Source organism: Squalius cephalus (genome assembly GCF_949319135.1).
Source record: "Squalius cephalus genome assembly, chromosome: 1".
NCBI classification, from domain to species: domain Eukaryota; kingdom Metazoa; phylum Chordata; class Actinopteri; order Cypriniformes; family Leuciscidae; genus Squalius; species Squalius cephalus.
Genome location: NC_137122.1, coordinates 24,300,374 through 24,323,067, shown reverse-complemented (window position 1 = coordinate 24,323,067; position 22,694 = coordinate 24,300,374). Strand labels below are relative to the sequence as shown.

Here is a 22,694-nt window from a genome sequence, read left to right as displayed (position 1 = left end):
CCGTGCTCTCCCTTATGGAACTGCACTGGGAAATACTGTGGGAAAACAAGCGGATAGCGTCAACTAAAGGCTATTCTAGAAGCTATCAGCACTTAAGAGCACCAAAATATTATCATTTATAGCGATCATCTTATGTTTGGAATGGGAAACTATTTTAATGTCTATTTTAATTCTTACTCCATGATGTTTTCTATATGCATTCTGCCTACTGAAAGAAAAAAAATCTGTAGAATAATAGAAAATGTACTGGTCATTTTCTGCCAGTTTAAAGCAAAAAAATATATACAGTGCAACGCGTAATCCAAGCCACAGGGAAAACACCTGTGAAAAATCAATATGGAAAATCCCTTCATATTAACACAGCAAAAATGTGCCAGTATTCAAAATGGAATAATAATGTGAGTTTAATGTTTGCATCTTCTTATTTCACTCAATAGGTGATGCTCTACATGCACATGCTCTTCTCGACATCGTTCAAACAGCAGAGGGCGCCAGAGAGCAGCTGATTTGTCTTCTGGTTGTCATGGCAGCATGTGTCTTGTGGGTTCAGAAAAGATATTCAGCGGAGGTAAGTGTTTTGTTTGGCTCCTGGATCATGTTATGGTTATTGAATAGTTTAGGATGCCAAGGTGGAGCAGCTGTCAGGCTTGGTTTGGTTTGCTCATACTTTGCACCAGTGTGCAGTTGTTAGTGCGCCACACTTGTAAAACTGTCCTCTGACCTCTGTGGGTCAAAGGTCAACAGGAGCTCAAAGAGCTCAACCTCTTAGATTGTCATGGGAGCACAGTATTGATTAATAGATTAATTACAATGCAAATTAAAAGGAGAGGAGGGGCAATGTAGTATTAGCCATTGATTATGTTTGTTGCCTGTATAGATTTACATGATCCATCTATCTGTTAACTACAACTAAAACCATAGAAACAAACATTTCATTACTTTGGTAGTTAACTAAACTAAGGTAGTTAACTAATGTTAACTAATGAACCTTATTGTAAAGTGTTACCAGGTTTGGTGAGATTCCCGTAGATATATGGACTCAAATATCATATATTAATATGTCAATAAAGTAAACACGAGGACAGTTTGTTCATTTCCTGACAGAGCTGATGAGATTTCTCAGTGTGAGCCGCTCAGATATCAGAGTAAACCCATAAAACACAGATAATCTGTGACTGTTGATCATGTACAACTACTTTGATCTGCGAACATTCACTGATGAATCAAAATCATTTGGTCAATTTGAATGCAATACTGCATATGTGTCAGAAGATCTCTAACCATTAATACCAAGGACCATTAACATTTTTTTAAATTATTTTCATTGATTTAGCACATTTACCCCCAAATTTTCATTACTGTACTTAAAGAAGTAAGTGTTTATTTATGTATTATTGTGTATTTTTGTACATCGTTTTCATGGTGATTTAGCACATTTACTCCCAAATTACTTTCTTACTTTCTTTCTTATTTTCTTTATAATTGTGTATTTTTGTACATTATTTTCATGGTGATTTAACACATTTACCCCCCAAGTTCTCATTACTATAATACAAATGTATTTATTTATAATTAATTTAGGGTTTTTTGTACATTATCTGTAAAGTGATTTAGTACATTTAACCCTCATTTTTCATTAATATAATGCTATATATATATAGCCAGATATATATATATATATATATATATATATCACCGAAATAATGAGAATTACATTTACATTTATACATTTGGCCAATGCTTTTATCCAAAGTGATCATTTCGAACCAATGAATGACCTTGATGTTGCCAGCGCCTTTACTTTTTAAGTTTGAAGAAACTGGTAGGAAAATGTGCTTAAAAATCATGAATATAATGTCACAATGCAAAAATCATAACTGATAGATAAAAAATGCTTTATCTGCTTTATGCATAGTAAGGGAACTTAATATTAACCAATTAACAAGATTTTTACCGTATTCTTTACCGTAAAAAATGCTACAGTAAAAATCAGTTAATTGGTTAACAGTAAGTTCTCTTTTTATAGTCGGGGGAAATAGATCTAATCTTATATTTGATGTAATTTAACTTTAAAGTACTATAATGCCTTCTTTTTCTCTCTTTTAATTTTGAGGTGAACCCAAATGTGCTTAATATTAAATGATAAAAATGCATTAAGGTTTCATATCAATGTCTTTTTTAAAACTGAAATCTCACCCCATTGATGACGTACCCTGGATCGGCCCAGAGGATGATGGGTAATATGCGCTCGTTCTGGGAGTAATGCAGGCGAGCGGGAAGCTCCTCTTTCTTATAGACGTGGAGATGCGGATGAGCGCCTTTCAGTGCGTTGTACACTTTATCGAGTCTCCCTTCTTTGGGAAGCAGCAGTCCCGCCGGTCCAAAGTCCACAATATGGAAGGACAGATCTCCGAAAGAGAAGCCAGGGATCTTGGAGAGGACGATCTCCTCCACCAGGCCGTTCCTGTAGACGGTGCTCATGCCGTGATCGGCCGTGATGATGACGTTGAGGCTCTCGCTCAGGCCGTTTCTCTCAGCTGAGCTCCTCAGGTATCCCACGGTCCGGTCCACCTGTTGGACCATCGCCCTGCGCTCGGGAGAGTCCGGCCCATACCTGTGTCCCGTGGCGTCAGGCTCACCGAAGTACATGGACACAAAGTCCAGTTCCTGCCCTCTGAACCAGGACTCCATCACTTTATCTATGTTCTCTTGCCAGGCCGTTTCATTGCTGTAATTGTAGTTTTCAGGCTCCACTTCTCTCACAAAAGCACTTTCTCCCTGATAAGTGGATGCTGTTCCAGGAAAGTGGAGGGAACCGGTCTTCAGACCCTTTTTTGGGCGGGAAAATCAATAATATTTATTCAGCAAACACTTCTTTTACCAATGCAACTCTTATGATGTGTTCACACCAAACGCGAAGTGAATTCGCATCGTGTTACTCGCTCTAGATTACTCGCAGGATGTTTCTTGTTTTTCGCATCACTCGCGCGAATAAAAACATCGCGCGAAAAGGAGTGTCTTCACGCACATCATCAACAACAACAACAAAATTTCTAAGTGTCATGCGAATTTTCTGCTCGAGGTGAAATTTTTTAACTTGTGCAGAAGACGCGATTGAGGCGAATATCGAGCGTTCGCGGCAAACGCGTCGCCCAATTCGCGTCATTCGCGTCTTTGCATTGACTTTGTATGTAATTTACTCGCGCAAATAATGTTTAATGCGTTTGGTGTGAACACGCCATAAGAGCAAAGCAGAAAATAGCTTTATTTACTCAGTCTCGTTTTTTTTTGTTTTTTTTTATTCTGTACGTCTTCTGTTGAACATAGAATTATTTTTTCATACAGTAAAAGCAGAAGCTCCAAAAACCTCATTCATGCATCCACATCCGCAACTTGACAAGTCACATATATTTCTTTATGCTATATTGATGGTCATTGTTTGGAGCTTGATAGACCTGGTCACAATATGCATGCATTGCATGAACAAGAGAAGATCTGATATGCTTTAAAACACAATTTTTTTGTTCCACAGAAAAAAAAGAAAGTCATTGGTTTAGTGCGACATGAGAGGTAGTAAATGATTATAGAAATGTTCTTTAAATTGCTGCTGGTTGTTCATGCATCACCCTTTCTAAGGGTTTGATAATCTTAACAGTCTGTATTTTTACCAACTTTTTTCATCATTTGAGATTTAGAGTTTCTGAGCTGGAAATAATTGTTTTGACTCATTTTCTGCGATTAATTTGGTTGAATCTCCTGGGTGTCTGGTTTTATATGTAGAGTTTACTGGAGGAAATTAAATGAGGTATTCAGGATGATTCAAAGTGAAGTGTTGCGGATCATTAGCAGACGGTCTGCTTGTGGGAAATACTTGTCTTGCAGGAGAGCAAGTCAATTTGAAATGGTCCTCTCTAACCAATCCCAGAAAAACAATATTTATTCAGAATACATTTTAAATCAGTTTATTTCATTCTAAAGTCAAGAAGTATTTACAGTTACATTTGACTACATTTAACATATGTAGTATACATTTAAAAATTTAATATTATTTTATTATAGTATTTAAATTACAGTCATATAGTAAATAATATGACAGACTGTTAAGACAAAGGCTATATTCAGAATGGAATACATGCATACTGCTTAGTGCACACCATTCAACCCTAAACAGTGCAGCTACTTGGGACGGATCCTGCTGGTGTAAGAGTACCTGTCTCTGAGCCGTGATCCATATGGGCAGACTTCCACTGTCCCACCACTCGTTTACAAACTGTGACTTGTAGTAGGACTTCTTCTCCCAGGTGCTGGTGTTAAACCACATGTTGTGAATTACACCGTGATTCTCTATATATTTCCCTGCGGAGAGATACTTTCTCATCAATCATACTTATAGACATTACAAAAAGATAGTGTAGGATTTACTTTAAAACAATTGTCACTCGTAAAAAAACAATCTGTTTTATTTACATCTTTGAAAAGTGTATATTCATATATACACACTAAATGTATACATATTTATGGATATAAGTATTCATTATTGCCTTGTTTCATCTAGATGGACATAAATATTAAATGCATATATTTAAAGCTATTTAGATTGTATATAATGAGAATGAAAATGTGATATACAGTATATATAGGCCTACTTAGTGCTGTGTCGATTAAAATAAATAATGAATTAATTGCACATTTTCCTGTAATTGATCGTGATTATTTGCATCATTAAAGTTTTTAATATATTTTTATACTGTAATAATTTCACAGTTAATCTCCAAATTAATGTAGAAACAACATAAGACAGTTATTTTAAATATTTGATCTAACATGTAGGATATATACAGACATTGAATAAAGTTATCAAACACTTCACAGACTTAAATGCGTAAATTATAAACTAAATGAGGATTAATGTATTCACTTCAATGAGCTCATTGTTTCTGCCTTAAATTATGATGAATTATAAATTCAAAAATTTAGCTAACTGTGTAATTTGTATATGTACATTTCTGAAATGCATAACTTGTCTTAGACAGTCACCTCTGATAACAGATCACTCTAAATTGTTATGTGGACTTATGCATTTTCTGTTAAGCTGCTTTGAAACAATGTTTATTGTGTTATTTCTTTTGTTCTTTGATTAACATTAATGACAGAGCGGCAGGTTTATTAGGCTGCTGTCACTTTAAGACACACATAATATGACACACATCCTATTTTCTCACAACTCTTTACGGTCATTTAAGACTTTATGTAACTCATTTAAGACTGTGCTTACAAGGATACTCAACATACTTTTGTGTTTTTGTCCATTCAAGCATTTCTTTCTGTGCGCACTTTTAGTTGTGTGTGTGTCAGACAGACAGTAGATTCACAGACCAGTACAAGTACAAGTGCCATTACAGATTTAAGTTCATTTTTTTGCATCTTATCGTGCTTGAATGGTTTGTGATGATAGCTAATGATAGTGTGATCATATACTGTAGCACAGCCAAATGTTGATAGAAAAAAAAATTGCGTTAGAAAAATTACTAAAATAATCGCATGCGTTAACGCGTTAATTTTGACAGCCCTAATATGGCCATGATTCTTCTGTGTGCATTAGGGCTGCACGATGTGTCGTTTAAACATCGATATCGCGATGTGCGAATCCACGATAGTCACATCGCAGGATGTGCGATGTAGGCTGTCGTAGTTAATCCGTGATTCATTAACCTTACGGGCCAGCTGCTCCCCGGCCTTTTTAACACATATGATTCGCGGATTAATTGCACATCTTAACCATCATAGAGTGAAAGTTTAACATTTGCATGTGTTTTTAAGTCCTGTTAGTTTAACAGGGCGCATTTAAGAACGAGCAGAGCGAGAGAGCCCCGGCCGCGTGCGCGCTCACCTTCACCGTCTTCAAACAACACGAGCGCTGTCTTGCTCTCTCTCTCTCCCTCGCGAGTCGCGCATATTAATCAAAATCAATTGACTCGATGGAGTCGAACAAAAAAACTATCCAGTGATGAAATGTTTTCTGTGTTGACAAATATTGTGCGATATCCTAAACTGCCGAGGTAATTACACAACGCGTGCCGTAGACTCGCCTACATGTCAGATTCGCGAACTAATGATTCCTTTGAACCCGAACCGATTCAATTTAATGAATGGTTTTTAAACAACTGACCTGTCCAACACTGAACTCACGAGACGTCTGAAAAAAAAAAAAACTGGTAGCACCTTACAATAATGTTCTATTTATTAAACTATTTAACTACATTAGTTAACATTTACTATTAGTAAACTGCACTTCTACAACATTGTTAATTTCAACATTTAGGCTATATAGCCTTATTGAAATCAAAAGTTGTACAGTATGTTAACAGTAATGCACTGTGAAGTAAAATTACCAAACAATAACAGCTGTATTTTTATAAACTAAGATAAACAAAGATGAATAAATACAGTAACAAAAGTATTGCTCATGGTAAGTTCATGTTAGTTATTAGATAGCCTACATTAACTAATGTTAACAATTCAAACCATATCCTAAAGTTACAAACAAATCATTTAATTTAAATAATACTCTTTTTAAATCATTTAAAATGAGAATGTAAGTGTGTTTACCCCATATTTGTTTGTAAGAAAAAAATAGATTAGATTTCATTTCATATCGCAATATATATCGTAGAAAAATAAAATATCGCAATGTCATTTTTTCCTAATATCGTGCAGCCCTAGTGTGCATTGCTTCATATGTGTTGTATTGTACCTGTGAGGATGGTGAAGTGTGTCGGGCTGGTGATAGTGAGGAACGCAGGGGTCACGTATGTGGCTTTGACCCCATCCTTGGCCATGGCGTCCAGGTGCTGTGTGTCCACGTCCCTGTCGTAGTCCCACCTGAACCCATCGAAGGAGACCAGCAGCAGTTTTCTGTGCTCAGTGGCCCGGTGCACTGGAACGGGGACCGCCAGAGACTGAACACACATACACAGACAGACAACCGGCGTCCACAGCATGATCAGAGCAGATTGTGTTCAGGTGTTCGGCCTCACTGTCTCTGTGACACAATCAGATTGTGTGCGGTTCTCCGGCTCAACCTCTTTTACTCACTCTCGCTGCGCGTCTCTGTCGGCCAAAGTTTCATCTGGTTATCTTATCTCTTTTGATTTGCAGTTTTTTGCTGAGACTTGATTTACACACAGACATAGATTCAAGGAAGTGTGATTGCTTTTTGCATTAAAATATTTTTAAAAATCTTATCAACCACAAAGCTTTGATCGGTAGTGCATGTCATTTGCTTAAATGCTGCAGGATCATTTCTTGTCACTACTTTGCCTTTTTTTCCCCCTGAAGTATCAATGTTTTTTAGTCGGCTGGTGTTTTGGTGATTTTTAGTGGATGTATCAAGCTCTCCTCAAGTTCACACAGGTGTCCTATAAACTTAATGAAATGTGCTATTATTGCACTTACCAGTGCATGACCAGAGAGCAGATCTTACTGTAACTCACTAATTTCACTATCATTACTGACCTTGTTAATCAGTTATCAATGTCCTTCTGAAAGAGCTATTTCGCTTGTCTTTGTCCTTGACAGTAGTTCAGGGGAAATATCTAATCTGTGTGAAGATAAAGAATTACATACCTCAGCATACTTACAAACAGCTAATTCATTACAACTCTTTGTTAATGAAGTGTCCGGTGTCAGTTAACAGTTTGTGTGTCTATACGTGTTCTTATATGATACTTTATTTGAGTCCGATTTGTTCAAATGATAATGTCTTTTCTCGTTATTAATTTTATTATGTATTATTGAATTTGAAGCTTAACCTTTTCACCTTTAAGATTTCACCACTCATCCTGACAGCATCACTATGACGACCCCTCACTCCTGACAACGGCGGTGTATTTGAAATGCAAATGATATGCGTCTTATACCCCTCCACCATGACAGCGTCGCCATGACGACCCCTCAGTCCTGACAACGTCACCATGACGACCCCTCACTCCTGACAGCGTCACCATGACAACCCCTCATTCCTGACAGCGTCACCATGATGACCCCTCAGTCCTGACAACGTCACCATGACGACACCTCACTCCTGACAGCATCACCATGACAACCCCTCATTCCTTACAGCCTCACCATGACGACCCCTCAGTCTTGACAGCATCACCATGACGACCCCTCCCTCCTGACAGTTACCATGACAACCCCTCATTCCTGACAGTGTCACCATTACGACCCTTCACATCTGACAGTGTCACCATGACGACCCCTCACTCCTGACAGTGTCACCATGACAACCCCTCATTCCAGACAGTGTCACCATTACGACCCTTCACATCTGACAGTGTCACCATGACGACCCCTCACTCCTGACAGTGTCACCATGACAACCCCTCATTCCTGACAGTGTCATCATTACGACCCTTCACATCTGACAGTGTCACCATGACGACCCCTCACTCCTGACAGTGTCACCATGACAACCCCTCATTCCAGACAGTGTCACCATTACGACCCTTCACATCTGACAGCATCACCATGACGACCCCTCATTCCTGACAGTGTCACCATTACGACCTCTCACTCCAGACAACATTACCATGACGACCCCTCACTTCTGACAGTGTCACCATGACGATCCTTCACTCCTATCAGCGTCACCATGACGACCCCTCACTCCTGACAGTAAGTAAGCCCCGTTGCGAGCATGTCTAAACTTTCAGTGTGCTGCACTGCTCTAGTTGACTTCTGCACCTTCCCCCCCGAAAATATCACGTTAATTTTGAAAACGTAAATTTTTGTGGATCCTCTTGGTCTTTCTTCATGTTTCTTTGACAAATATCAGTGTATCAGTCTCATGCACGCTGCACGTGAGTTAACCACGCCTACTAATTTACATGTCGCGGTATACACAGAATAAAAAATCTGTTACGGTTGACATTTTCTTCCGCGGTAACGATATATACCGTCATACCGCCCAGCCCTACTTATGTGGTAAATAAAGTTCTGCTAGCTTATTTAGCATCTAACTTATCAGCTTGCTATCTACTAGATGAATACATTTGTATGTGATATTTGCAATTTAAACATTTAATAAATATATTTCCCCATAATATCATCAAAACTTACTTCACTTTGTTTAGTCCACAGGCTCAAATGTGTGCCTTCAATAGTCTTGTGCTTTGGGCTTCTGTACATGTGATGGAGGCATGCACAGTGCCAGTAGGGGGTGTGGTCTCAATAGCCATGCAGTAAGCAGTGTGCTATGTGTGTGTGATTGAGGAACAACATGGATATTCAAGTGTATTTGAATGGCATCTGTTTGTTTTAGTCAAGATTATGCTAAAATATACTTTCCTCAACTATATTTAAGTTCCCTATGAAGAGCCAACCTTCAACTTTGAAAATTCCCAGTTTATTCCCGTTTATTCCCATAAATTCCTGTTAATTCCCTTAAATTCCCATTAATTCCCATGGAAAGTTTCCATGTTTGAAAATTCCCAGAATTTTGCAACCCTACTCCTGACAGCGTCACCATGACAACCCCTCATTCCTTACAGCCTCACCATGACGACCCCTCACTCCTGACAGCGTCACCATGACAACCCCTCACTCCTGACAGCATCACCATGACAACCCCTCATTCCTGACAGTGTCAACATTACGACCCTTCATATCTGACAGCATCACCATGACGACCCCTCACTCCTGACAGCGTCACTATGACGACCCCTCACTCCTGACAGCATCACCATGACAATCCCTCACTCCTGACATCATCACCATGACGACCCCTCATCTTCACCACGTCACCATGATGACCCCTCAGTTCTGACAGTGTCACCATGACGATCCAACACTCCTATCAGCGTCACCATGACGACCCCTCACTCCTGACAGCTTCACCATGATGATCCCTCACTCCTGAAAGCTTCACCATGACGACGACCTCTCACTCCTGACAGCATCACCATGATGACCCTGACAGCCTCACCATAACGACCCCTGACTCCCGACAGGGTCACCATGACGACCCCTTACTCTTGACGTCACCATGATGACCCCTCACTCCTGACAGCCTCACCATGATGACTCCTCACTCCTGACACCATGACGACCCCTCACTCCTTACGTCACCATGATGACCCCTCACTCCTGACAGCGACAGTGTCACCATGACGACGACCCCTCACTCCTGACAGTGTCACCATAACGACCCCTCACTCCTGACAGCATCACCAGGACGACACTTCATATATTTTTAAAGTTTAAAACAAATCATTTAGTCAGATATCTTGTTAGAAATTCTCACTAATGACTTCACGTACAGAAGTTTAATATTAGCCTTTTCATTTCTTTAGCAGAACATTCACAAAACGAACAGCCATTTGAAAACTCATGTTTAAATCAACTTAATTTGCTTAAGAAAGTGTTTTGAAACATGACAGAAGCATCCATGAGCAGGAGAAGTCGCTCATAGCTGCGAGGACTGTTGTTGTTTGCACTGCTTTTAGGCTGTAAGTGTTTTTGCTTCCTGGGTCACTGGACCACTGATGTTTTAACTAGAAGTGTAGTTCACAGTCAGAGCACAAGGGGGCGCACACGAACTGCACACGGTGACTGTAGTCTTCTGGTGGTTTTTACATAACGCTGGTTATAACAACTACAGACTAACCTTTCGTCAGATCCTCTCTTATATTCATTAGCACACAAATAATATAATGCTTGAGTCATAAGGACTATTTTAATGATACCTCTGTCTTTTTTTGAAGCTTGAAAGTGCCAGTAAAACAGATCCGTTTTTATGCTCTGTGAAAGAATATAGTCATACAGTGAGGACAGGTTTCTTTATATGGATTAACTAACCCTTTAACTGACACTTAGCTCAAGACCTGTTAATAAAAAGCATGTGCTGTAACTCTGGTGACACTTTATAAAACTGCTCCGTCATTAATGAATAACTACACAGGAACAAATGAGTAAATAACAAGAAAATATGCTTAATGAATTAGTAAGTAATAGCGCTCAGTTGAATGAGGTTCACTACTAGCTAATCAGTAACTACTATTTTTCATACCTCACTGAAGACTACTAATAACTACTATATACAGATTCATAATTAATATTAATATTGCATAATGCATAATTAAAGGTAATGGTAACGCATTAGTCATGACTCAATTATTACTACATCCTTTTAGTGTTCTGAAAAGCTTGATAACAACCTAATATTGACTGAAGTCATTGTAAGCTTTTGAGGTTTTTGTAAGGTTTTGGATAGTAATGACTCAAGTGTTACTACATCTAAAGGAGCTACTAATAATTTGGATCAGTATTCTAGAGTGAAGATCATGGGAACACACTACTAATGACTAAAGTGTTGCCAAATCCATCGGAAGGAATTACTATTCAAAATCTTACAAAAATCTCAAAAGCTTACAATGACTTCAGCCAATATTAGGGAGTTATCATGTTTTTCACTCTAGAATACTGATCGTTCCTTTAGAATGATGTTGAGTCATTACTAGTGGTTTACTGTTACCTTATGTTATAAATTATGCATTATTCATGTTAATTATGAACCTGTATATCTTAGTAGGTGTGAAAAAATAGTAGATACTGATTAGCTAATAGTGAACCAACACATTCAACTGAGCGCTATTACTTACTAATTTGTTAATCAGAGTTTCTTGTTAGTTAATAGTGCGTTACTCATTTGTTCCTGTTATTCATTAATGAAGGAATAGTATTATAAAGTGTTACTGCAACTCTTTATCTTCACACAGATTAGATATTTCCCTTCAATGTCTATCATGAACAAACACAAGCGACAGAAAAAAAGCTTTGTCTCTGAATGTGATTATGAACAGATAATATAGTGTGTATTAGAGTCACAGATATCTCCTGAAACACATCTCTGTGTTTATTAGTGAACCATTTTTAAAATCTGACTATAAAGTGAACTGACTTCCCAGCGAACTTTGGCAACGTTCTGTCAAGCTTCTCTCAAAGTTATGAACACACAATCTTCTAGTAACATTAATAGAATGTAGGCTACTTAATAATGTTTTCAAAACATTATTAATACATCATTCATGGAACGTTTTTTTCTGAGATGTTTTAGTTGGATGTTTGTCTAACTTTTAAAAAATGTTCTAACTTGTTTGAGAACATCCAGAGAACATTCAAAAGTATAACGTTCCTATAACGTTTGCAGAATGATAAAAATGAATATTTCCTTAACTTTTGCATTCCCAAGAATTGTTTTTATTTTATTTTTTAAAACTGGATGTTTTGAACGGTCAGTGAACACTCAGTGAATATTGAGTGAAATGATGAAACGTTAACGTTTTCATAAGTCTCAATGCATGGGAACGTTGGCAAAACGTTCTTAGAATACAGTTTTGTTTGCTGGGTTTAACCTTACAGGAACCTCAACCTGTCTCCAGCTCACAGCAGTTCTGCTCTGGGGGAAAACACAAAGTCACAATCCTGCTGAGCGCACACACACACACACACACACACACACACACACACACACACACACACACACACACACGCACACTTTAGCCTGCACTGAACACCAGGGAATCTCTCCTAGTGAGAGGAGAACAACTGTGTGTGTGTGTGTGTGTGTGTGTGTGTGTGTGTGTGTGTGTGTGTGTGTGTGCATGTTAATAATGACACCGCAGAAACAAGGATACCAATTTCTCACAATGTTCTAATCCTGATCTCTCTCTCAGTGCCGGAGATAAACTAAGAGGTTAATGCAGAGAACACACACTCTCTCTCTCTCTCTCTCTCTCTCTCTGTGTGTGTGTGTGTTTGAGTGAGTGAGTGAGTGAGTGAGTGTGTGTGTGTGTGTGTGTGTGTGTGTGTGTGTGTGTGTGTGTGTGTGTGTGTGTGTGTGTGTGTGTGTGAGAGAGAGAGAGAGAGAGAGCATTTAAAGAGACAGGATCATGTGACACTGAAGACTGGAGTAATGATGCTGGAAATGTTAGCCTATATATATATTTACATTTATTCACATAGAAAACAGTTATTTTAGATTGTAATATAGTTCAGTATTTTTTACTGACAATCAACATGGAACATGTCGTAGGTAAATGATGAATTTTCTGAACTATTCTTTTAAGGCAGAGATGAAGCTATCAACACTCTCAGAGACCTTGAGACACACAATCACACACTCGAACAAACCATTCAAAACTGACACACACACACACACACACACACACACACACACTCCATTATTATGATGCTGTCACTAGTGATGTATGTCTCGAGACCACTTTTACGTGTTCTCGGTCTTGTCACGGCCTTGACGGTCTTTGGTCTTGGTCTTGTCTTGGTCTCGGACCTCTCGGTCTTGTCTAGGTCTCGCTGTCTCAGACCGACATAGTGGTCGGGGGATTTAGCAATACAATACTACAATATCCACGACGACACAACGGTCGATAATGCAACATTATTATCCGCAACGGAACGGATTGAAGCGCGCGTCCGAGTGAAGACAGTGCGGCGTGTACGTGCGCGAGCCACACGAGAAAACGACCAACTTTCGGATCCTGCAAGCCTATAATTTCGTTTTTAAACATTTTATTATGTATTTAAAAGTTGCAGAATGGATTAATTTGGAGACTCCGAAATCGGCAGAGATAGGCAGGCATTTGCTTAGATGAATTTGTGTCTTTGATATCTCTGTGTGTGTGTGTGTGTGTGTGTGTGTGTGTTGTTTGATTACAGTATTGTATTTAAGATGGTGGTGTTAGACTAAATAAATGGTCTTTTAAATATCATCTGCATATCTCCGTTGTGTTGACTAAACATTAGGCCTAATCCAAGTTTATAATTGTGTATCTTTAATTTGATGTTACAATTTCATCTACAAATTAAGTATAATTTCAATTGGTTACATATTTCTCATTCTTTAGACAGTTGTTGGAGGAGCAAGATGGTGTTGGAGGTGTTTGATGTTTTGTCAGATGAACCAGTGAGTACAGTCATGTCAGTCCTCAACAGTACACAAAAGTTAAGGGAGTCTCAATCCTCTAAAAGTGCAGTAACAGCCGTCATGCAATTGCTACACATAGTTGATCTCACCCAGTCTGCAAAAACATTGACAGTGAGCTCACAGTCACACACATGACATGGTCTGTCTCTGTATAGTTCTGCCTGTGTAGTTGAAGTAATACCATCTAATATGTATTGAATGTAAACTGCGGCTGAACCCTAGTATGCTGCTGTTCTTGAATAGTTATTGCTTAGCTTCAACATAGTCTGTTTTTAGTTCATAGTCTCGACTTGGTCTCGGTCTTGGTCTCGACTTGGTCTTGGTCTTGACTTGGTCTGTCTTGGTCTTGGTCTTGATACCCTCTGGTCTTGGTAGTGTCTTGGTCTCGGTTTAGGCGGTCTTGACTACAAGTCTAGCAGTCACATGCATCAGATGAACGCTGTAGGTCTGTATCTTTAGTTCCTGAACATGAGAGACACGTTCAACATGACATTTAAAATTCATTTCTTTATGTGCTGTCAGGATTCATGAGGGCAAATACTTCATGTTTGCATTTGTCTATTAGTTTTTTTTTTTACTTATGTTTGAATTTGAAGTTTCATATAAAACACAAACCTATTAATTTTAGATTTTTTTTGCATATTGTGGTTACAAGGCATTTTCTTAGTAGTCAAACGAGTCTACTCTCTGTTATAGTAGTCTAAATATGACTTTGGTTTCTTCCTCTCTGTAAAAAATAAAATAAAAATACACTCAAATATATTTATGCCTAAATTTAATATTTATGCATATGAATTGCATATAAAATTTCAATCCATTTAGATTACACAGTTTTAACATAAACTAATAACATTAACGTGCTGCATATTTGTCAGTTATACATAAATTAAACAGCTTATTTTGGCCTGGGTCATTTTGCATGGTCGTCAATGGAAAATGATTATTTTTGTGTGGTTGCAGCATCTACCAGCCAAACCTTGACCTCCGCTCTCCTTCAGAACATGTAGGTGTGTTTCTAATCCTGTGATAATGATATTTTCCGTGGCTGAACTGTGTGTGTGTGTTGGGCTGGATGAATCTGTTCCTCTCTGATCTGAACTATTGGAAATCAATAGCAGTGAAATCAGCCAATCAGAGTCCATTACCGCCACGAGCACAGCAGATTCTCTCTCTCTCTCTCTCTCTCTCTCTCTCTCTCTCTCTCTCTCTCTCTCTCTCTCTCTCTCTCTCTCTCTCTCTCTCTCGCTCTCCTGCCGCCACTGCAGGGGTCAGAGGTCACCCGTGGCAGTCATGTATACATGTATGCCCACGTGAGAGAAAGGTGAAGGGTAAGAGGTGAAGGAGGGCTTTATTTTTGGACAGGAGGAAAACAGGTAAGAATCGATCTGTTTACAGGGGGTCACGAGTGAAGAACGACCTCAGAGAGAGAAGACATGCTACGGTAAGAACACATTACATTTTCGCACCTGCCAGTGAATGACAACATTTACCAGCCATAAGTATATTTTACTGGCATTTGCCTTATTTATAACATCATCAGTGGTGTTATTGCTAGTGATGGCAATTTCAAAACACTGCTTCATGAAGCTTCGAAACCTTTACCGTGTATCAAACTGCCAGAGTCACGTGATCTCAGTAAACGAGGCATCATTACATAATTTCGAAAACGTTTCGAAACGCTTCGAAATTTCGACGGTTCACCGCTGATGATATTTGTCAACCCATGAATCATGAGGAGCCACTGAGAACCAATGAACAAGTGTTTGTGGGTTTGACCTGATCTCTGATCAGTTTTATACATTTGTAGATGTTTTAATTAGACATTAGTATAATGGTTAATAGTCTCTTATTGGCCCGCTAGCTGAGCCATTCATAGAACAAACAAAACAAATCCTGACAAGTCATAAAATAACATATAGACACTTGATAATCTTATTAGAGGATTATATAATTGCATTTGAAAGATTTGATGCATGTTTGGCCCGGGTTTTTGTTGCATTTACACTGTTCTGACCACTAGGGGTCACCGTGGAGACGGGTGTCAGATTGTTTTAAAGCCTCGACACAATACTGCACATTTGCTTAAACTGTTTCAGTGTTTCACGAAGCCTCGATCTGCCCACCACTAGTTATTACGCAGTGGCAGGAAAGAGGAGAGTCGAGGATCTAAATACAGCAAAAATGAATTCGAAACACCAACAAATATAATCCTGAACAGGATATTAAAAGCTACAGCTTAACAAACGTGCAAAGACAACGATAACTGAAACACAGGGGTAAATATACACAGGATAACAAGGGGAAAACGAGGAAAGGGTGTGGGAAATTAATCGCTATAGCAACAAATAAGTGAGCTAAGGAAACGAGGCAAACACAGGAACAATGCAGAAAATACATATCAAAATAAAAGTCTTTAAACACAAAATAGGGGAAACAAGAAAGGAACTGTAACAGTTATTTTATTAAAATTGATATACTATTCTAGTTTATTTATTAGATTTTATTTTTATTCATTTTGTTATTTTCTCATTTTTATTAGTTTTTGAATTTACTGTACAGTTTTGTTTTACATTTTAGTTAGCCTAGTAGTTTAACTTAAACTAAAATAAAAGTTTTTTTTTAATACTGTATTTCATTTCAGTTAATGTTATGATAATATGATAATAACCTTGCTTAAGATTACTTTGCAGATGTTTTTTTTTTATATATTTTTAAAAGACGTCTCTTCTGCTCACTAAGGCTGCATTCATCTGATTAAAAATACAATAAAAATGTGAAATATTATTACAACTTAAAATAAGGGTTTTCTATGAGAATATATATTAAAATGTTATTTATTCCTGTGATCAAAGCTGAATTTACAGCTTTGTGAATACATTGTATTTCAATGGACTTTATGTATTATAAATTCTATTATGATATATGCTATATATGATATGCAATGAAATCATGCTTGCGTAGCTAGAAGCATCTGTTTTCGTTTACTCACATATATTAAAATCAATAAAACAACTGCACAGAATAAACAACAGGAGAAGGTGATGCATGACAGCAAGAATGTTTTATTTCAGCATGATGGATGTTTCTGAAAGACTTCTGATGGAGTTGACTGTGAAGTTACAAAGGGTCAGACAGTCAGGAGAAGTCATCTCCTTTTTTTCGTAAAGAGAAACGCTTTTTATGAGACAGACTATTACATCCACAGAGACTCGGGCGGCTTTGCTTCAGTACCAAGGATTCGCATCTCAAGAGACGTTTAAAGGCAAAAAGCTGAACGGAGAATCCAAAAAGTGTGTGTGATCAGTCTGAGCTACAGATGGACATGAAGGACAAACACAGACATAAAAGAAAGTAAAAAGAGTCCCATGATTCTTTTCTCTGGTTTCAAGAGTGTCTGGTGACATTAAGTTTATGGCTCTTTCCAGGACAAGGACGATGCAGCTTTCAGCGAATGAGTCTTCAGAGGATCGTACAGGCCTGATGAGAGCGCAGCAGTTCCTCGAGTGTGGGACGTGCGACCGAAAACTTGTCCCGTATAACGGTGTGAGTACTTATTCTTCAAAATAACAATAGGTCAAATGTTTGGAATAATTCAGATTGCTTAATGTTTTTGAAAGAAGTCTCTTCTGCTCAACAAATAGTATTACAATTCAAAATAGCTGTCAGAGTATATCACAATATAGTTATTTTAGCTGGAAATTCAACGGGAAAATTGTTTATATATTATTCAATCATGTTGTAATGGCTATTTTTTGGGATAATCAATGAAAAGGAACTTTGACACTTTATAAATGAAAACCAAAAGCCAAACATGCACATGGGTTTACAAACTATAGCCTAAAGTTTAATAGACATATATGAAAAAGAGTGTTTTTAACATATGCATTGAATGCACTGACAGCATTACAGTTTCCTAATAACTTGCATTAATTATCAGTTATTTATTAGGTTAGTTATTCATTAGCATCTTTGCCTCCACTCCGGTTCAAAAAGAATAAGGATTGAAAATGCTTGGGGAAAAATGTGTGAAAATGCGGTCACCGTGATTTTGCCAAGTAAGACATGTTCCTGGATCAACATATTTTGTTGATCCTGGAATAACATTCCTGCCCCAAAATTTAGTCCTATCCCTACCCCTAAACCTAACCCTACCCAAACTTTTCCCTAAAATCAGAGGGAAATGATAGGTGAATAACACTGATATTGAAGCACCTCACCCTGGTTTTAAGCCTAAACTTGACATAAACTGTAAACTTGTCCCTCAATTCTGATTGGTTGATTGGAAAGTTGTTCCAGGATCAACAAAGATGTTGATCCAGGAACAGGTGGTACTTGGTGAAATCACGTTCACCGTGAAAATGCACATTGAATATGTACAATGCAAATGCATGCTTGTAATTAGATGTCCAAGCATTTGCATACTTTACAATATAGTATGTGTCTTAGTTTTTTGTTAGGATAGGAACAAAACACTCGCGTTCATGTTTCCTCCAGTGTGTAATTAAGCAGCATCCGCCTTTCTTTAACATGAAAACAATCAATCTCTTGAATAATCTGTATGAGGTCCAATCCTTGTGTGTATGTTTTGCAATATCCAGCTAACTTTTCTATTTTCATATTGCTCTCTGTAATTGAACACAAACCCACCTCCATGTCTCTGTATTGTGTTCCTTTATTAGCAGAAGAATGCGTATTTCAAAGCCTTTCAATAAAGTCACGGTGTCAGTATAAAGAGCACATGTTCAGCCCAGAGAGAGAGAGAGTGTTTTCTGTTGGCTTTTCCCTTCGGGATCTACAATGAAGAACAACACGCGCTCAGATGAGTTTTCCCCGTGGGCGCATCGTCGCAGTCATTTCTCCCTGCTTTGCCTTTGCCGGCGACCTTCAGTCCTGCTGCGCTTTGAAAAGCTTCTTTATCTGACTGAAAAACACTGTTATGGCTTCAAATGGATTTTTTTTTTTGGCTAAATCTGTTCATTGAACATCCTCTTTTGATTTCAAAACATTGTGGAGAATTAAAATCCACATTTTTGACCAGGGCTGCCAACTTTTGAGTTCAGCTTGGAGTGAGAAAGGGCGTTTCGATTCATGAGCTTGCAGCTCGAGTTCGATCTCGATTCAGTATCCGTTCATTTGGATATATACCAGCCTAAATTTTAAAGTCCTGTAGTGAATAATTTTATCCCTTAAAGGGGTGGTCGATTATGATTTCACTTTTCTAACTTTAGTTAGTGTGTAATCTTGCTGTTTGAGCATAAACAACATCTGCAAAGTTACAACAATCAAAGTTCAAAGTAAAGGGAGATATTTGCTTTTACAGAAATTGCTTTTTAAGGACTACAACAAACGGCTGGTAGGGACTACACGACATTCCTCCCGAGTTAGTGACATCACTAACCCTAAAATTTACATAAACCCTGCCCACGGGAACACGATTTATAGATTATCAAGACAGAATATGCTAAACAATGACTAATTCATCAACCATTCAATCATCAACCATCAATGTCCTGTTGCATTCTACATGTTGTCACTTCTTCTTGAGTCTCTCCATCATTGTGTGACTCCGGTTCGAACATAAAAGGTTAAAAGTTTTTGAAATGTTCAGTGCATGTGTGTGTGAGGTAAAAGGACACAAGCTCTTTAAGCTCCGCCCTCTGTGCTGGGAGCAGCAGCTCATTTGTATTTAAAGGGACAGAGACAAAAGCGGTGTGTTTTTGCTCACCCTCAAAAAGTGACTGTGGGGTATTTTGAGCTAAAACTTCACACACACACTCAGAGACTTATTTAACATCTTGACATCAGAGACTTATTTAACATCTTGTGAAAAGGGCATTATACCACCCAAATGACATATTTAAACGTTTGTTCCTTGAAAAAAAAAATATTCATGCTGTAAAATAGCTTGAATGTAACTCGACACCCTTGCCTCATTTAGTAAACGTGGTTCTATGAATATGCAAATGAGCCCTGCCTCCACTCACTCACAGCAGCTCAGAGATCCACTCGTTGATGATCACACGTTGATCTGATTGGTTATAAGGTAGTTTGTGACGTCAGAAACACCAGCGATTTCAACCCGTGTTTTTGAGACTGTCTTTGATTCTCTGCAGTTTTAAGGAGAAAATACTCAGCAATGGTGTTGACTTATGAATTTACACATGGTTTGTCTTAAAGCATGTTAAAAACACCACATAGACATATAAACAACATTAAAAGCTGGATTTTCACCACAGGGGGACTTTAAATTTTCTATTAAAAAAGTTTGAACTAATGTTGTTACTCTAGGGCAGTGATTCCCAACCCCCGGTCCCCGGACCGGTGCCGGTCCGTGGACCCGTTAGTACCGGGCCTTGAAATATTCCCAGAATAATGTTTCTTTTTTTCTTTTTTCTTTTTTTATAATAATAATAATTTTCTTTTTTATATGCTTTTTTAAGTGCTATGACGTCATGTTATTTAATCCAAAACCTAAACAATAAATAGATTAAAATGTGTTTATTTGAGCGCCTTGCGATTGCTTAGCAACGCGTCATATCTGAACGGACTGCAAAAAAGCGCGCTGCACCTGAAGTGACAGAGAAGTGGAGAGATGAGCGGGCCGCGATATTTTTTTCAATGGCTAATTTCATTGCGGACAGTTCTGGTAAAAGGAAAGGCGATGACCAACTCGAAAATAGCGAGAGAGAAAAAGTCACGCTTCATAAATACGATACCTCATACATTAGGTATGGATTTATGACAACAGGCGATTCCGTGGCGCCAAATCCGTTGTGTATTATTTGTGGTGAAAAACTGTAAGCTGGTTTTCGTTCATATTTGTAAAGCATACCTTTTTAAATTTCGTTTTATTGTATCATGGAATTTTTGTGCATTGTTTTGGATGCATATGTTTTTTATGGATGCTCAGGAAGAACAGCTGGTCTTGTGCACAGCTACAAATATAGTAATATCAATAAGCAGTTCATGCTCACATTAAAATAGTTTTGTTCTCATTGGTCTGATTTGGTATTTTTTGTTAAAGGTTAAAGTTTAATCTCTAATTTTATACTTTTAAAAATGATTGGCTGAAATCACTAAGTTATGTGTTTGCTATTGTATTCTGAAACTGTCTGATTGTTGAAACTGGCACTTATTTTCATACAATTAGCCTTTGTTGTCACCTGTTGGTGTGTGAAAACACTAAGTTGCTGTTGAAGTGATTGTCTTTAGTGGTTCTGGAGAGATTTGACAGGTGAAATGGACTGGTATTTTCATACAATTTGCCATTACTGCCACCTGCTAGTGAGTGCGTGCTGTGTGAGTTGCTTTTGAAGTAGACCTAATTGTATGGCAGAAAAGGGAAATATTTTGTGAACCGGTCTGAAAGTTTAAAAAGATTGGTATATTCATACAAGTAGCCTTTGTTGCCATCTAGTTCATTATGCAAATAAATGATAGGCTGTTACTGTTTTACACAGTGATATGTTCCAAACGATAGATCTTAAAATTGACAACTGGTCCCTGGAATTTTTTTTATGAATATGCTGGTCCCTGGCACAAAAAAGGTTGGGAACCCCTGCTCTAGGGAACCCAAAGGTTAATTAACAACTGATTTGTACACAATTCTTGATCAAAATTCACCAAAAAAGTCACAAGTTGAAAAATGAACATCTTCTGTTTGTAAATCACTGTCAAATTTGATAGTTTTTTTGTGCCTTTAGAATTAAGTTTTTTTTTTTTTTTCAAGAAAGTTCTGAGCAAGTTTTACCCTGCTAAAACCTTTCTCCCCTTTGCATTGGCTCTATTTCTCCAACTTCCAGGTCTTGAGCTTTGGGAGCTTGTGTGAAAATTGCACCGAGATTTGTGTTTGTAATAAGGTCCCAATGTCGCCCTCTTTATTCGTCTTCTCTCGTTTTGTGTGTTTTCCCTTCGGCTAAAGGCGTAAACCCACTCAAAGATGTCCTCCTGCGGCGGACGGAGGCCTTGCACTCTAAAAAATGATGTGTTGGATTTACTTAAAATATATATGCACCATTTTTGCATCATACTTTTTAAGTAATCCTAACTTGTAATAATTTTACTTAAAGTTAATAAGAAAACCTTTGTTATATGTACTTAAATATTTGAGTTCATGCAACATTCTTTACTTAAAAATATAAATACGTATAACAAAGGTTTTCTTGTTAATTTTAAGTAAAATTATTCCAAGTTGGGATTACTTAAAAAGTGTGATGCAAAAATGGTGCATATACATTTTAAGTAAATCCAACACATATACATTTTAAGTAAATCCAACACAGTGCAGGCCATGTGAGATCAAAATAAATCTTAGTTGTGTTAACTTAACATTTAAGCTCATTTATAAATAAAAATAAGACAATTAAATGAATTAACATTTTTACTTAACATTTTTAACTTATTTTAGATCTTCAGCTATTGGTCTGCTTACTGCACTGCTTTCAATGTCTTAAAATAAATAAAACATGCAAATCACACACAATAAAGCATTTCACTTTATTTTTTTGCCACAGGCTGCAAAGCCTGAAACCACACATCATGAAATATACAACAACATATGGCAAATTGACAAATGGAAGTTCACTTACAACAGGTCACTTTTTCACCCTTTGCAACACTTAAAAAGATTTTCTGTTGAGCCACCTTTCATGATGATCCTCAATGTGAGCTGCTCCAGTTCCTCTTCGTT

At 37.8% G+C, this 22,694-nt stretch overlaps 1 protein-coding gene across 1 annotated transcript in view; it reads right to left on the bottom strand.

The window, feature by feature from the left end:
- LOC307157373 (ectonucleotide pyrophosphatase/phosphodiesterase family member 7-like) overlaps nucleotides 1–6,985 on the bottom strand; it is a 9,595-nt gene extending 2,610 nt beyond the window's left edge. The window contains exons 1-4 of the mRNA XM_079869270.1: nucleotides 6,755–6,985; nucleotides 4,211–4,356; nucleotides 2,197–2,829; nucleotides 1–35 (exon numbers count right to left, since the gene is read on the bottom strand). The exon at nucleotides 1–35 is cut by the window's left edge and continues 200 nt beyond it. Of these exons, the coding sequence (XP_079725396.1) occupies nucleotides 1–35; nucleotides 2,197–2,829; nucleotides 4,211–4,356; nucleotides 6,755–6,971 (1,031 nt within the window). The 5' untranslated portion in view covers nucleotides 6,972–6,985. The remainder of the gene's footprint in view (nucleotides 36–2,196; nucleotides 2,830–4,210; nucleotides 4,357–6,754) is intronic.
- Between the last annotated feature and the right edge of the window lie 15,709 nt (nucleotides 6,986–22,694).